This window comes from Malania oleifera, chromosome 10 (assembly GCF_029873635.1).
Source record: "Malania oleifera isolate guangnan ecotype guangnan chromosome 10, ASM2987363v1, whole genome shotgun sequence".
In the NCBI taxonomy this organism is placed as follows: Eukaryota; Viridiplantae; Streptophyta; class Magnoliopsida; order Santalales; family Ximeniaceae; genus Malania; species Malania oleifera.
Window position 1 is genome coordinate 73,956,438 of NC_080426.1, and position 16,667 is coordinate 73,973,104.

The 16,667-nt window shown below is 33.7% G+C and overlaps 1 protein-coding gene across 4 annotated transcripts in view; it reads right to left on the reverse strand.

Moving 5' to 3' along the window:
• The window catches only part of LOC131165785 (uncharacterized), a 41,959-nt gene extending 26,070 nt beyond the window's left edge, over nt 1–15,889 (reverse strand). For 2 of the 4 annotated variants that reach the window (XM_058123840.1, XM_058123839.1), the window contains exons 1-6: nt 15,625–15,889; nt 15,268–15,369; nt 14,065–14,212; nt 13,102–13,191; nt 2,498–2,552; nt 2,250–2,372 (exon numbers count right to left, since the gene is read on the reverse strand). In XM_058123840.1, the coding sequence (XP_057979823.1) occupies nt 2,250–2,372; nt 2,498–2,552; nt 13,102–13,191; nt 14,065–14,212; nt 15,268–15,369; nt 15,625–15,830 (724 nt within the window). In that variant the 5' untranslated portion in view covers nt 15,831–15,889. The remainder of the gene's footprint in view (nt 1–2,249; nt 2,373–2,497; nt 2,553–13,101; nt 13,192–14,064; nt 14,213–15,267; nt 15,370–15,624) is intronic. The other 2 variants (XM_058123842.1, XM_058123841.1) reach the window with 2 other exon arrangements.
• Nucleotides 15,890–16,667: the final 778 nt, after the last annotated feature.

Here is a 16,667-nt window from a genome sequence, read left to right on the forward strand (position 1 = left end):
CTATCAAACACTCCTTATCTTAAAATGTATTCAACATGAAAGTTGTGGAATTTTCTCTTAACTTTCTATTGATACTAAGAACGTCTAATTTAGAGTTGTACAGAAAATGTTATGATCAAAATACTAAAGGGTGGTCAAAGCTGTCAGGCGGCTGACCTTATCTGTTCAAGCGACTGAACAGCAGACAGAACCACTTCAGGCGACTGACCCTGTGAGTTCAAGCGCCTGACCCTATACTGACTTCCAAAATTCGCAAAAATTTGAAGTCTAGGCGACTGACCGCTTGAGTTCAAGCGCCTGAACCTTCGAAATTCAAATTTTAACAGTTAGGAAACTTTCCAAAAGTGATTTCTTAGCCACCAAACTTTGTGAAAACTTGGGGAATACTCCAAGCAACTTGGGCAACACGAATAATACTCTTTAAACTCTATAAATACATGATTAAACCCAAGGATCAAATACACCAACTTACAAGCAACAAATCAATCAAATTCTTTCTACTTTTCAAAGCTACCCTGCCTATACTCTTGTTGAATTACTTGCTGCGATTTTGCTGAGAAAAGCTCATGGGTCTTTGCATTTTTACTAAGTTATTCAACCTAAGAAAGAACCCCGGTGATATATATACTTGAGCTTCATCTTTCTATATTGTGATTTTGATTAAAGTATATAGATTTCAATTGTACTAATCTACTCTTTTGAGAGTGTCATTGTACACCAAATTGTTTCTTATTTCTCTTGTAGTTTTTGACGGTTCAAGGTTGGTTGAATCGTTGTACCAAGTGTGGGGTATCGCTTGGAAAGGGGGCTTCACCCTAAAGGAGGGATTATAACGGTTTGTTCCGCCCATAAAGGAACGCTATAGTGGAATCCTTAGGTGGTCTTGCCTAAGGCGAGGATGTAGGTTAGTTATAAGCCAAACCTCGTAAAAAACTCGGTCTCACTCTCTTTCCCTAAACTCTCTTTAATTTTCTGCACATATATAACTGCATGGTTGTTGATTTCAAATCTATAAATTATGTGGATTGGATATTAAATAAAACCAAAAATTAATTTGACTTTGGGATTACGAAAACCAAACAGAAGTACGTTGGTTGATCAATACTTTTTGCGAAAACCATAAGGGAGTACGTTGATTGATTAACACCCAAGACTCATTAATTGAAATTTTATTTAAAATCTGAGTTTTGGAAGAGTGTTGGAATTTTCAATTGTGCTTCATTAAAACAGGGCTTTATCAAACTATACTTTGAGTTACTCAATCGCTGAATATTGGAAGCTTTGCTGAATTCATTCTTTAGTGTGAATCTTGTTTTGGTTATTTTGTTGAGAGGATTGAATTATTCAAAAGCTGAAAGCATTACATTGTGAATCATTGGTTTGTGTTGATTGAATCAATTTATTGGTTGGGTGTTAATTGACATTACTGCAAGATCAAGTTGATCTACTCATTCTTAAAGTTTTAAAAGTGAATATTGATTTCTAGCTGATATTGTAATTCAAATCATCCTTGTTTGAGTACTAAACTTACAATAAGTTGAGAATCTATAAAATGAGTTAAAAGAAACTTTTTAAACCCAATTCACCCCCCCCCCCCCCCCACTTGGGACTACACCTTACTTTTCACCCAAGGCACTTCAAAAATTTGAAAAAACCCCAATATATAAAAGTTTAAATGGAGGCAAAAGACGAAATTTAAATGGGTGTTGACAGACTCCCAAATGGCTCAAATATTGCATAAATATTTTTTCCCAGTATAATATTAAATGTTATTTAATATTAAAGGAGCAACAGTAAGGTTGCTCCATTGTGACCGGTTCGCATGGGTTTTAGAACAAGGAAACAACCTCTCTGCATACAAGTAGGGGTAAGGCCGCATACACTGTGACGACCCTCCCCTTACCCTCGCAAAGCGAGGAGCCTTATGGCCCAAGGACGCCCTTTTTTATAATAATAAATGTTATTTAGGGCCTAGTATTAAATATGGTTTATATAAATGATATTAAGTTCGCATTTATTCTTGCTTATTAAAAACATTAATTATATTAAGTATTTATTGAATGTTGTTTATAATCTGGAGGTAAGGAGGCAACAACAACATGCCCATAAAAGACAAGGTCAAGGATGCATGGTTCTGCAACTAGTATAAAATATATTAAGGAAGCAAAGAAGCAACATGTTCTTCTACTCCTAGAAAACAAAATGATGCAAACATCTATGTGGCCTAGCGATTCTGTCAAACATCTTACCACTAATTACTTCTCCATCTGTTGGCAAGCCACATGAGAAGTGAATGTGCAATCTTTTCATGCGTTTAAGACCAGACTCCAAAATTGATTCCAGATTCCTCTTATAGGTTCCATGTACACAAACTGCACAATGGGTGGAAAGGGAGGGAGAGGGAAGAGGGAAACAGAGAAATTTGCAAGATGTAAGCCAAAACAATAAATTTCAGACCTGAGTCTACAGAAAGAAACCATATTAAAAGTATCATTACCTGGAACTTCTTCAACTGAAAGGATGGGTTTCAATAAACTTTCAGTTTCGACTGTCTGTCAAGAGAACATAAGAAATCCATAAAATTATCAGTGCAGACAAAGATACTTAATACAACCATATACATCATAAAAAGAATAGATATGAACTTCACAATTCATTCTTAAGCCAGTAATGTGATAAAGTGAGACAAAGACACTAGTAAACCCAGTGATTTTATAATGATCATACATATAGTCATACAGTCTAGGTATGCATTTTTCCAAAATTTATATTTAAAAAAAAAATAGATATCCATCTTCAACATAAAATGAAAAAATCAGGTGCAACTGAATAAATAAACTAGGGAAACAACGTCTTTTAGGATAGTTTCTTGATAAAAACCTCTTTTTAGATGTTTTTTAAGGTATGCACATAAAAAATACAGAGATTTAAGAAACTTAGGTCACATGCAAGCATGTAACTTATCAGATACACATCACTGCAGATGAGGGAGGAAAAAAGAATTTGTTAGGGTATCAGTGTTCAAAATTTGAATGTTATGATTAAAATTAATTTTCTGACCAAGCAATCAAATGCTAGGTACGACTTGGCAACCCTGTCAATATTCTAGTCATATAGTGAACAATTAAATCACAAATCATAACAAATCCGATCCCACAAAATCAATCAATACATGCAAATCAATTTTCACTAATAGCAACCATTTCAAGAAAATGAAAACTACATTGGTGGGTTTTATGTAATGGTCAATTCAAGGTTACAGATTTTAATGGTAATAATATGTGGAATGAGGACATGGAACCTAGGTCATGGAGCATAATGTAGTGGGTTATAACTTCTTTTCCAATACATAGTCAAAATTTAGTGTTTCAATACTCTTTAAAGTGTAACGGAGGCAATTATTGTATCATGGTATCCAAGAGAGGCTAAATAAAGAAATTATGTTATTTCCACTCTCCTGCATTATTTAATCAGCTCACTCATCTGCAATCCAATCTCATATGCTGGGTATTTAAATTTTTTTTTATAAAGGAAAAAAATGAAGTCCAAATGCCTTTTTCATACGTTAAAATAAAATGTTGAATATTGTGCATCAAGTTGCTAGTGATCCACATTGCAAACAAGAGCTCCAAATTGTGATATAGGAAGAGGATAACAAATTATGTACTCAAGATTAGTTCTTCTAGAGAATAAACAAATTGTAGGCGTAAACCATTTCAACAGTTTCTTTAACCAAAAAAAAAAAAAGGATGAAAAATGTAGATAGGTCATCCAATCACTGCACCAAGGCATAATTTAGGTTTTAACAAGGAAACATTCTTGATGCATTTGGCATAGTAAATTTAATTTTACGATATTTTCATTGGGATCATATTTTTAAAATTTAGGATATTTGTACCGGAAAGAAGCATTTAGGTACATTTAGGGTCTTTTTGGTATCATTGCTATTTTTCTGTTTTCTATTTCTATTTCTACACAGTTAAGAAACAAATTATTAAAACACGTTTGTTTATGTTAGTTTCCTGTATCTATTGTTGATTTTCAGTTATTTGCACAAAAAGAAAAAAGAAACAGAAACCCAAATTTTAGGATTTTCAGCTGTTTTGGCAACCTGTTGGTTAAAATTTTAGTGTCAAGAAAAAAAATTCTTTTGCATTAAATCATTTATTTTATACAATTAAAAATTAAAATTAAATAAAATGTAAAAAATAAAGCCAATTACAAAATCTTTTTACTATTTTTAAATTGTCATGTGCAGTAAAAATTTTATTGTAAATTAAATTTTGGAAGTATAATAATTAAGTAAAATAAACATAAAATTTTTATTTTTATTATAGCATTTTTTAATGTGTATTATTTTGCAATTTTATTATTTTAATCATATTTTTATAATATTATTTTATTTAAAGACAAAAATGATCATTTTTTAAATTAAGTTTTTAATTTATTTTAATTTTATAGATATTAACCAGACATATTGCTGGTTGCTGGTTTTTAGTTTCTGTTTCTGATTTTGGGTTTTTGTTTCAATATTTTTTAACAATGATACCAAATAGCCCCTTAGGTTTCTAAAATTATTTTCTTGTTCTCTAAGCATTGTAAGCCTATTAAAGGCCTTATCTGCATTCATTTTATTCAGAGTTGAATTACAATTATTGTGTGCTGGCCACTGATATAGCTTCAAGTGGCATCACTGTAAACATCTAATCCATCACAACTGCGTTATTTGACAGTGTTTGCAATTTTGAATCAAATTGCCACAACTTTTAGCGTTTGACAAGGTTGTCACTAAGATTTTACTCAAATTTGTAGGCTTCATGATTTCAACTCAAAAATTGCCTTGGGTCAGCATCATCTTCTCTACTGATCATGCCAGCCCTTTTCTACTCACCCAACTCAACCCTTCTTCATTCACAACTACTGAAATTCATAAATTGTATTTTGAAAAAAATCAATGTAGCTGCAACAGAAGCAGAAGACAAAAGAGGAGACAATCATTATAATATTGAGCCAGACCTCCCAGTTGCAACCTCCAGTTGAAGTACAACAACCTCACTCATCACTATTTCCAAAATCAGTAAAAACAAGCTTCCATCATTACAAGTTTCCATAATTATTCTTGATGGGATTCCCCAGATGACTTCACCAAAACCCAACCCATGCCAATCATTGAGCCTCATCCTTGACACCAGCATTAGACCAAGCATAGGGTGACACTGTAACTTATTTTGACTAAAGGGCAGCAACAGACCACCCTCAAGTGAAGAAGCACCCCTCACTCTCGCTTGCAGCATCAGGCCAAGCATGGATGAGAGCTGACTGGAGCAGCGCCAAAACCCTATCTCATTTGTTTCAAAGACAAATGAGTTGTGATGTGATAATCTCACACCAAGAAGATTTCAAGATATCAGATTGAACTGGTTCACTCCAGCCAGAGTGAACCCGTTTGACTAAAGCAGACTGAAACAAATTGAAAACCAGCCAGACAGCTGCAAATAATAATAATATATGGAAAATGTATATTGTAAAGGCAAATCAATCCACAAAAATAGATCACTCCAGTAGCTTCTCTCAATTCTCAAGTTGTCTTCAAGATCAAATTGTTTATGTTTGATAAGATGGCTGATGCTCAAGTCCGAGATTGCTATTCTCATAGGCTAAGATATTGTAGGATTGGGCTGGCAAAATAATAATGGTGTTATGTCCCAACCCCAAGACCAGAAGTTCAAATCATGGAAACAATCCTGCTGAACATAGAGGTAAGCCTGTGCACATCTGAACCTTCCCATGCTGCCAATGGCGTAGGAGCCTTCTACATTAGGTGTCACATTGTTTATTTTTGGACCGGCAAAAGAGTACTAGGGTAGACTGCATCGTATTCCACCTTTGTTCTGTCATCTATAAGGGAAATTAGTGGGACAAAGGTGGAATTTCATTTTAGCCCTTCGGTTTTCATGTCTTTACTCTGCCTATGCTGGCTAGTGGTGTGGCCTGAGGGTAGGTGGCCATGCCTATCCAATGCTACACTTACACAGCATCAAACATGGGTTGATAGTCTTAACAAAGTGTTACCAAGCCTGGCACATGCAACAAATGCACCCTAAAAAAGACGACGATGACAACCACAACAACAATAAACCACGCCTTAAGTCAAACTAGATAGGATCAGCCACATGGATCCTTTTCCACCAACTTACATGATTATTGACAATTTCCTCTTATAATTTAAAGGCTCTTAAATCCTTACTCACTATCTCATTCCAAGTTATTTTAGGTCTACCTCTACCCCTTCTACTGCCACTATAGTACCTAGTTCACTCTTCGTCACTACTGCACTATTTGGCCTACACTACAAATGCCCAAGACATTTGAATAACCCCTTCCTTATCATATCTTCTACCGGTGCTATGCCCAACTTAAAAGGGGGAGGGTTGCGTGAGGTAGTTGACAGCCAGCGTAAAATTTGTCATATCAATATGATATGAATCCTTATCGAATATTTGCTGGGGAGTCCCCTACGAGCGACGCGTTGCACTTGTACCACCCAAGTGTAGCGAAAAGTGGGCAAGGTGGGCTAGGTCGTTGCCCCGAAGCGACATGCCGTGTCGGCGCCCAAGTACGGTGTAAAATATGCGAGAGTTCCAGCATCATTCTGTACGTAGAAGCTAGTTCAAGAAACTAGGATTACATTAGCAACTTGGAATATAGAGGCACTTATAGGTAAAAGCATGGAAATTGACGACATAATGATTAGAAGAAAAATTAATATAATTTCCCTTCAAGAAGGGGAGCTCAGGCGCAACAGTAAGGTTGTTGCCATGTGACATGGAGGTCACAATTTCGAGGCGTGGAAACAGCCTCTTGTAAAAATGCAAGGTAAGGCTGCGTACTATAGGCCCATTATGGCCCACCCCTTCCCCGGACCCCACATACGCGAGAGCTTTGTGCACCGGGCTGCCTTTTTTTTTTGCCTTCAAGAAACTAAGTGGGTGTGGGAGAAAGCCAGAGAAATTGATAAATCGGGATTTAAACTTTGATACACTGGAAAAGAAAAACATAAGAATAGAGTAGGAATTATTGTAGACAAAAACATAAAAGATAGTGTTGTTGATGTAAACAGAGTAGGGGACAGAATTATAAAAATCAAGATGGTATTAGGTCAAGAGATAATAAATATCATTAGTGCCCATGCTCGTCAAGTAGGCTTAGCAAGGACTGAAAAAATATTCATAAGAAGAGATCTAAAACGACATGTTGGAAGGGACAATAAAGGTTATGAGAGGGTACATTGAGGATATGGATATGGAGACAAAAATAAGCCTGGGGAGATGATCTTAGACTTTGTCAGGTCATATGATTTTATTAATATGAATACTTGCTTTAAGAAGAGAGAAGAACACTTGATAACCTTTAAAAGTGGACAAAATAGAAATCAAATAAATTTTTTTTTTTTTTTTTAAACTAAGAGGGTAGATCGTTTATCATGCAAGGATTGTAAAGTTATTCCATGTGAAAGTCTTACCACACAACATAGAATCTTAGTGTTAGATATATGTATTAAAAATGGAAGAAAACTGTTAAAATAAACCAGTGTAAGAGAACTAGGTGGTGGAACCTAAAGGGGGAAAATATAATAAAATTTAAAGATAAAATGATCAAAGATAGGGATTGGACTATAAAGGATGGGATAAATACAAATTCTTTTTGGAGCAGATTAACTAGCTCTATTAAAAAGATAGCAAAAGAGATTTTAGGTGAATCAAGGAGAAGATTCTCGAATAGCAAAGAAAGTTGGAGGTGGGATAAAGATGTCCAAAAAAACCATAAAGACAAAAAGAAAATGGTATAAAACGTGGCAAAAATGTAAAAACGTGGATAACTTTGAAAAGTATAAAAAGGCAAGAAAAGATGCAAAAAAGGTCGTTAGTGAAGCTAAACACGGATCATTTAATAGCTTGTATGATAGAGTAGATACAAAAGAGGGGGAAAGAGATATATTTAAACTTGCTAAAGATAAAGAAAGGAAGAGTAAGGACTTAGGAAATGTAAAATGTATAAAAAGTGAGGATGATATTGTCTTGGTTAAAGACAAAGACATAAAAGAAAGATGGCGAAGTTACTTTAGTAAGTCGTTTGATGAAAACCAAATAGAAGGCTTAAACTTAGAATTGACAAATGAGGAAAATACTAAAAATATAAGATTTTTCCCAAAATTAGAGTTAACAAAGTTAAATTTGCACTAAAAAAATGAAAAATGGGAAAGCTATAGGACCGGATAACCTCCTAATTGAAATTTGGAAATTCTTAGGTGATAACAAAATTATATGGTTAACTAATTATTTAACTAATTTATGAATCCTTGGATCTATTATGCAAGCTGAAGGAGAAATTGAAGATGATGTAATGCATAGAGTTAAAGCAAGTTGGGTAAAATGGAAAAGTGCTTCAAGTGTGCTCTGTGATCGTAGAATACCCTTAAAATTGAAAAGGAAGTTTTATAGGACAGCTAAAGACCAACTATGCTATATGGATCGAAATGTTAGGCAATGAAGAAACATAATATCCAAAAAGTAAAAGTTGTCGAGATGAGAATGCTTAGATGAATGAGTGGTATAACATTGAAAGATAAATTAAAGAATGAACATATTCGTGGTAAGTTAGGTGTAGCTCCTATAGAAGATAAGATCAGGAATGGACGACTTAGATGGTATGAACACTTGCAACATAGGCCACATAGTGCACCTGTGAGGAAGAGTGACTTAGTTACTATAGGGGGTAGTAGAAGGCGTAGTAGAAGGGGTAGAGTTAAACCTGAGTAAGGATTTGATATCCTTAAATCTATCAAAAGAAATGGTCCATGATCGCATAAATTGGCGGAAAAGGATTTATATAGCCGACCCCACTTAGTGGGACTAAGGCTTGGTTTTGTTGTTGTTGTTTGTAATTATAAAAACTAAGAAAATATCATATGAATGAAGGAAAAAAAACTTTAATACCCATATACAAAAATAAAGGAGATATTCAAAATTGTAATAACTATCAAGAAATTAAACTTATGAGTCATACGATGAAATTATTGGAAAGGGTAGTTGAACAAAGATTAAGGCTAGAAACGAAGGTCTCAGAAAATTAATTTGATTTTATGCTTGCGAGATCTACCACAAAAGCTATATATCTTTCAAGAAGATTAATGGAAAAGTTTAAGGAAAAGAAGAGGGACTTGTATATGGTATTTATTGACTTAGAGAAAGCATATGATAGGGTACCTAGGGAAATTCTATGGTGGATTTTAGAAAAAAAAAAAAAAGGAATATATAGTAGGTATGCTGATGTCATTAAGGATATGTACGATAGAGTAATGACTAGCGAATGGACTATAGATGGAGAAACTAGAAAATTTCCAATTACCATAGGTGTACTTCAAGGATCTGCTTTGAACCTTTATCTTTTTGCTTTAGTGATGGACCAACTGACTAAGAGCATTCAAAATGAGGTTCCATGGTGTATGTTGTTTGTAGATAATATTGTATTAATTGATGAAACTAGGGGCACAGTAGAGGCTGAGTTAGAATTAAGAAGAGACACTTTGGAAGCTAGAGACTTGAGGACAAGTAGAAATAAGACAGAATATATGAAATGTAATTTCAATAACTTTAGGAGGAATATCTAAGACAAAGTTAAACTTGGTGATGAAGAAATAAATAACAATTATAGATTTTGATACCTTTGATCTATTATGCAAGCTGAATGAGAAATTAAAGATGATGTAATGCATAGAGTTAAAGCAAGTTGGGTAAAATGGAAAAGCGCTTCAAGTTTGCTTTGTCATCGTAGAATACCCTTAAAATTAAAAAAAGAAGTTTTATACATGGATTAGAACGTTGGGCGACGAAGAAACAGAATATCCAAAAAGTAAAAGTTACCGAGATGAGAATGCTTAGATGGATGAGCGGTAAAACACTGAAAGATAAATTAAGGAATGAAGATATTCGCGGTAAGTTAGGTGTAACTCCTATAGAAGATAAGATAAGGGAGGGGCAACTTAGATGATTTGGACACTTGCAACATAAGCCACACAGTATGCCAGTGAGGAAGAGTGAGTTAGTTACTATGGGGGGTAGTAGAAGGGATAGAAGTAGACCTAAAATAACTTGAAATGAGATAGTGAGTAAGGATTTAATAGCCTTAAATTTGTCAAAAGAAATAGTCCATGATTGCATAAATTGGCGGAAAAGGATTCATATAGTCGACCCCACCTAGCGGGACTTGAGGCTTGGTTTTGTTGGTTTGCTTGCTTGTTTACTTTTTGAATATGTTGTTTCTTAGTTGCCCAGTATTCTAACCCATATAGCATATCTGGTCTTATAGTCATCCTATAAAACTTTTTCTTTTAATTTTAAGGGTACTCTTCAATTAAACAACACACCCAAAGCACTTCTCCATTTTATGCACCCTACTTTAGCTTTATGTATAACAACTTCATTTCCTCCTTCAGCTTGCATACTAGATCCGAGGTATTGAAAAACAAAAGCTAGTAGTGCTTTTAATTACCATCAAATTTAATCTTTTCTCTAATATTCCTTCGACCGTGACTGGAATTATCATATATTCTACCTTATTTCTGCTAATTCTAAAACCTCTATATTCTAAAGTTTCTCTCCATAATTCTAACTTAAATTTTATTCCACCCCTTGTTTCATCAATCAAAGAAAAAATCATCTACAAACAACACACACCACAAAACCTCATTTTGGATACTCCTAGTGAGTGCATCCTAACTAGTGCTTAAGGGCCCCCTACTTTAGCTTTATGTATAACAACTTCATTTCCTCCTTCAGCTTGCATACTAGATCCGAGGTATTGAAAAACAAAAGCTAGTAGTGCTTTTAATGACCATCAAGTTTAATCTTTTCTCTAATATTCCTTCGACCATGACTGGAATTATCATATATTCTACCTTATTTCTACTAATTCTAAAACCTCTAGATTCTAAAGTTTCTCTCCATAATTTTAACTTAAATTTTACTCCACCCCTTGTTTCCATCAATCAAAGACAAAATCATCTACAAACAACACACACCACAGAACCTCATTTTGGATACTCCTAGTAAGTGCATCCTAAACTAGTGCTTAAGGGCTCAAGTAGATCCTTCATGTACACCTATTGCAATTGGAAATTTCCCACTCTCTACCTAAAGCCCTAATACTAGTCATTACTCTAGTGCACATATCCTTAATAATGTCAATAAGTCCCACCAGGCAGGTTCGGGGCGCCACGAAGCACGGTTTGTTCAGGTATAACACACCGGACCGAGTTTTCGGGTTCGGAGCATTACACTATTTGAGATGTGTGGTAGCACTGACATAAACTTTTATTTGAACGTAATCTTATCATATAACTATGGTATCATGCTCTAAAATCTAAACTAAGTCATGTGGATTCTGATAACATATAGTACATTTCATATTACTGATACATAACTGTTTCATATTTCAAAGTAATATTTGAGATGATTTTCCTGATTTTTGTCATAACATACATGATTACGGCATCTGCGCCGACTTATAAATCATGACATCTGCGCCGGCCATATCATAACATATAAATCACGGCATCTGCGCTAACCATATCATAATATATAAATCACAGCATTTGCGCCGGCCATATCATAACATACTGAACATGAAATTTCTGCTCTGTTTAACATAATATTCTTAACCATAATTCATGCACCGCTTTTATGATTTTTATGAAAACTGTCGTAACATGCTTCTACTGAAAAAATCATAATATTCTGATATAATATAATTTTCATGGAAATTTATACTCACGCCACACAAATGTGAGTGATACTCTAAACATAAAATTTGATCTAAAATCATATTTACATACTTCTTTTTTTCTATAAAATCCACCATAGAACTTCCCTAGGTATCTTATCATAGCCTTTCTCTAAGTCAATAAAAACCATATTCAAGTCTCTCTTCTTTTCCCAAAACTTTCCCATTAATCTTCATAAATGAAACATAACTTTTGTAGTTGATCTCCTAGGAATTAAATCAAATTGATTTTTTGAGACCCTTGTTTCTAACCATAGTCTTTGTTCAATTACCATTTCCTAAAATTTCATTGTATGACTCAATAGTTTAACTCCAATATAGTTATTACAATTTTTAACGTCTCCTTTATTTTTGTATATAGGTATTGAAGTGCTTTTCCTCCATCTTGGCATTTTCTTAGTTTTTATAATTGTGTTAAATAAATTCATAAACTATATAATCTTATTATCACCTAGGCATTTTCAAACTTCAATTAGGTTGTCATCTAGTCCTATAGCTTTTCCTTTTTCGTCGATACTGAAGTGCGTTTCCTCCATCTTGGTATTTTCATAGTTTTTAAAATTTTGTTAAATAAATTAGTAAACCATATAATCTCGTTACCACCTAGGCATTTCCAAACTTCAATTAGGATGTTATCCGGTCCTATAGTTTTTCCTTTTTCTTCTTTTTTGAATACAAACTTAAATTCATTAACTCTAAATTTGTGAATAAATATCAAATTTTTAGTTTTTTCCTAATTTGTCAATTCTAAGTTTATGTTTTCTACTTGGTTTCATTAAATTAAATAGCATATTAAAGTAATTTCGTCATCTTTCTTTTATGTATTCTTCTTTAACCAAGATACTATCATCATCACTTTTTATTTTTTCAACATTACCTAAGGCATCCACTGTATTCATTTTTTTTTTTAAAGTTGAATAACAATTAGTTTGCATCAGACATTGGTCTTTGCATCAATTCTACTATTGAATAGGTATCATTAATAGATTGTACAGCATAAATACAGATTTACTGTCAACACTAGTACAAACAAATATAAGCATACAACCCATAAATGTTTTTGTGTGTGTGTGTGTGTGTGTGTGTGTGAGAGAGAGAGAGAGAGAGTTGTATGTGAGTGTAGATCTCACAATTCAAATATGTTAGTGCAACATGTACTCCATTGGTTGCACAAAGATAGGCCACTCTCAAGCAACCATTGACTCTCTCTGCAGCCATACAAAGGGATTGCTTCTGGTTGAGGTATAATATAAGCATCACCTGTATTGAGTGGCCTTGATTTGCACGGATCAAAAGCTCCCCATTTTCTTCCAAGAGGCTAAACCGCTGCTTGTTATTTGTTCTGACAGCCTACAGAACACGCATTAAAGAAACAAAAGGTAATGTTGAGGAAGGTAAAAAGGTGACCCTCAAAGAACCATTCACCTTCAATTTGCCAAATTAGACAAGAAAGATAATGTTGTTTGAAGTATTACCGATAAAATGAGAACATAACACTGCAAGCATAACACGTGCATTAAAACCATAAGCATTAGAAGCGAGGCACATGGCAAAAGAGGCTGTGCAAAAATAATTGATATAAAAGTATAATTCACTTTTCCATACCGATGCTTCAATTTCCAAAGAACACAGCGTGCATTTTTTTGGGTGGGGGGGTGGGAGGGGGGGCAGTTAAAAGGCCACACTAGGCCTAGGCTACACAATGAGAGGTGGCCGATTTCCAATCTCATACCCTTTCCCAGCCCTCCCACAATTCAAACTTTAGGCCTACAATATGGAAATCCCAAGTTTTACCTATTGGGATGTCCCCTAGAAAACAACTAAACATTGTGTGCACTAAGAACACTAGGAGAGAACTCAGCCTAGCACTGCCAATGTGCCCAATCACCGAACAAAAATTAGAGCCCAGTGCTCACATAAACAAATATTTGAGTATTTGACAATAGATGAAGTTATGTATTATTGTCTTTCTTTAAATTCCAGTGAGTTTCATTAATGAGATTTTTGCATAACAAATAAGTCAGTTATTCCTGATCAATTTTCTTAAATGGGGCATCCAAGATAAAAAGCAAAGGGCCATTCACCATGAGTTCCAAAAGATGTAGAATTGCTACAAATAAACTACACTTCACAACTTTACAATGTAATTTGGTTGAGCCACGTTTTATCAATGAAACAAGTATTAAATATAGAAGAAATATAAAATATATTTATATAACCAACCTCTTTGATATCATCAACAGTGTGTGATCGCAAAGGGATATCAGCAAACGTTTTCATGTTCAGCTTTAGTAAATCTTGAACTTTGACATATCCATCACTCCGCATACTCAAGTTCAACTCAGAGGCCATGTGGCGCAAAATTCGTACCCTGAAAATATTGCAAATAGAAGAAAATTTTATATGTTTTGATATGACTATATATCCAACTCTATTTACAACTAAATCACAAGACAACCACCAAGGTCGGCTCTTCACAATATGGGGCCCTAGGTGAATGTTTTAATTAGAACCTCTTTATATTTAGTTTAATTTTTATTTTTATTTAAAATTAATTTTTCTAATTTTTTGAGATGTAAAATCACAGAAAATCAGAGAATCGAAAACGTTGAAGTGCAAAGAAAATATCATAGAGAGTGAGAGAGATAGAGAGAAAGAGATGAGAGTAATAGAGAGTTAGAGACGAGAATGACTGAGAGAGAGCACCTGAGATCGTGTGAGGGAGGGGCAGTGTAAGTCAATAAAATATTTAAAGACATAATAGATGTAGTCAATTTCAACTTTCAATAGTTGTGCCAAACAGTCATGAGACATTGGGTTTGAAAAAGAAAGAATTAAATTGCATTTACTTTACTTTTCAAAATACAATTTCATTTATTTTTGAGATAGTGGGAAAGTCAATTGTCAGTGAGAGAATAGAGTATGGGAAGAGATGACATCATAAATAATGTTTACATTTAAAAAAATTTGGAGCAAAATGCTCAATGGCCTTATGGTCAGGCCGCCCTGACAACCACTAAATTATTTGAACTTCACTCTCCATTTCAAATGCTGAGAGAACTAAGTACGGAAAAGAAATATCAATTAAATTTTTCTGTATATGATTATTTTTCTTCACAATAACACGAAAATTTCAACTCAACTACACAAATCACTGGGTAATAACCCACGTAAATCAAGCAACTTGACGGGTAATGATATAAGAAAACAAAACAAAAATTCAAATTCAACAAAATTCTCACATGACAAAACATATGCAACATAATTTAGAAGTGGCAACATGATATCATTTTTAAGTCTATACATTTATCTAATTCTAATTTTTTAAAAATGCTCATATAACACTCACAGCAACATACTCTAGAAGTAGCATCATGTTGTAATATTCATGTTTATATATTAATTATATGTAAAAATTGCACTTACAAGAGTCTGCCAAGCGCATCAATTTTGTCTTTGCCAGCACCACCTCCTCTTCGACCACTCGATCTTTGCCTTTCACCTTTCATCTCCATACCTTTTCCTCCGCTGCCACAATCATACAGTAACAGAGTTGCAATTCAAGCCATTGCAGTCGGGAAATACCGGGAAAATATCTGCTTTGGGATGCCGGGAGAAAAATAAAAACAAAATTTTCTTTCTGAAATGTCAACTTAGAACTATTACTAAGTTTTTAAAATAAAAAATAAAGAGGTAGAAGGCGAGGAAATTCATCAAATATTTTATTTTCCTCGGTTTCTCGGGAACCAAACAGAAACAAGAAAGGATTAAACAGAGTAGTACCCTTTAGTGGTATAAGCAAAGGTGGAGAATGAAGAGCTATGGCCGCTGCCGTGGGTGGCATTAGTTGCGGTAATATTTCTGTCCGTGATAGCTAGGGCTCGAGGTCTGGCGAGGAGAAGAAGGGAAGCGCGAGGGGGAATACGTGGAAGGGAGAAGGAGCACGATAGCAGGACCCGAACACACCCGTCGGCAACGGAAGCCCGCATGTCACTCACTTGTTACCATTACGGCATTCCCATGTTTGGTACTTTAAAAAGGCGTCTAGAGTAAAATAAAACATTAGTCAGCCTTTAAAAATCCCTAATTTTACTAAGCGATTCTTTTTCCATATTTTTTTAACAAATATATTATTTCAAAATAATCCTTTATCTACGAAACAATTATTTCAAAGTATTATTCTCTAAAATAAAGGTCTTTTTGATATCTTCTTTCAAAAATATCAAATTTATTCTTATAACAACCAATAATTATTTCAAAATACTCCTTTAACTACCAATAACTATCCCAAAATACCCTTATAATAATGTTAAATTTAACCCTAATTACTACTCACAATTATCCTAAAATAGTCGTGTAATGCTATTATACTATTTTTTTTATTTTATTTAAATTTTTAAAAATTCAGAAAAATAGAGAGTCGTGGAGCACGAGTGTGCATTCCCATAGTCTTTCAGTGTAATAGTTTTGGATACTTCATATTTTTAAATTTATTGATAGTAAAAAATTAAGAAGATGATTGGGAGTTTAAATAATTTGTTTTAATTGTCTTGTATTTTTAAATTTATTATTTTCAATGGATGATGAAAAATTTTAAAAAATTACAAGTTAGGAATATTTGTTTAAATTTTTCATGTTTTTAAATGTACTATTTTTTAAGAGATAATGGAAAGTTATAAAAATTTATTTTAAATTTTAAAATAAAAATAATTTATTAAATTACTTATATGCACCTCATTTATAGATATTGTACTTATATATATATAAGGACATTTTTAGGAAGTTGATTGAAAAAAAAAAAAAAAGAGGTGATTGACAATTATTTA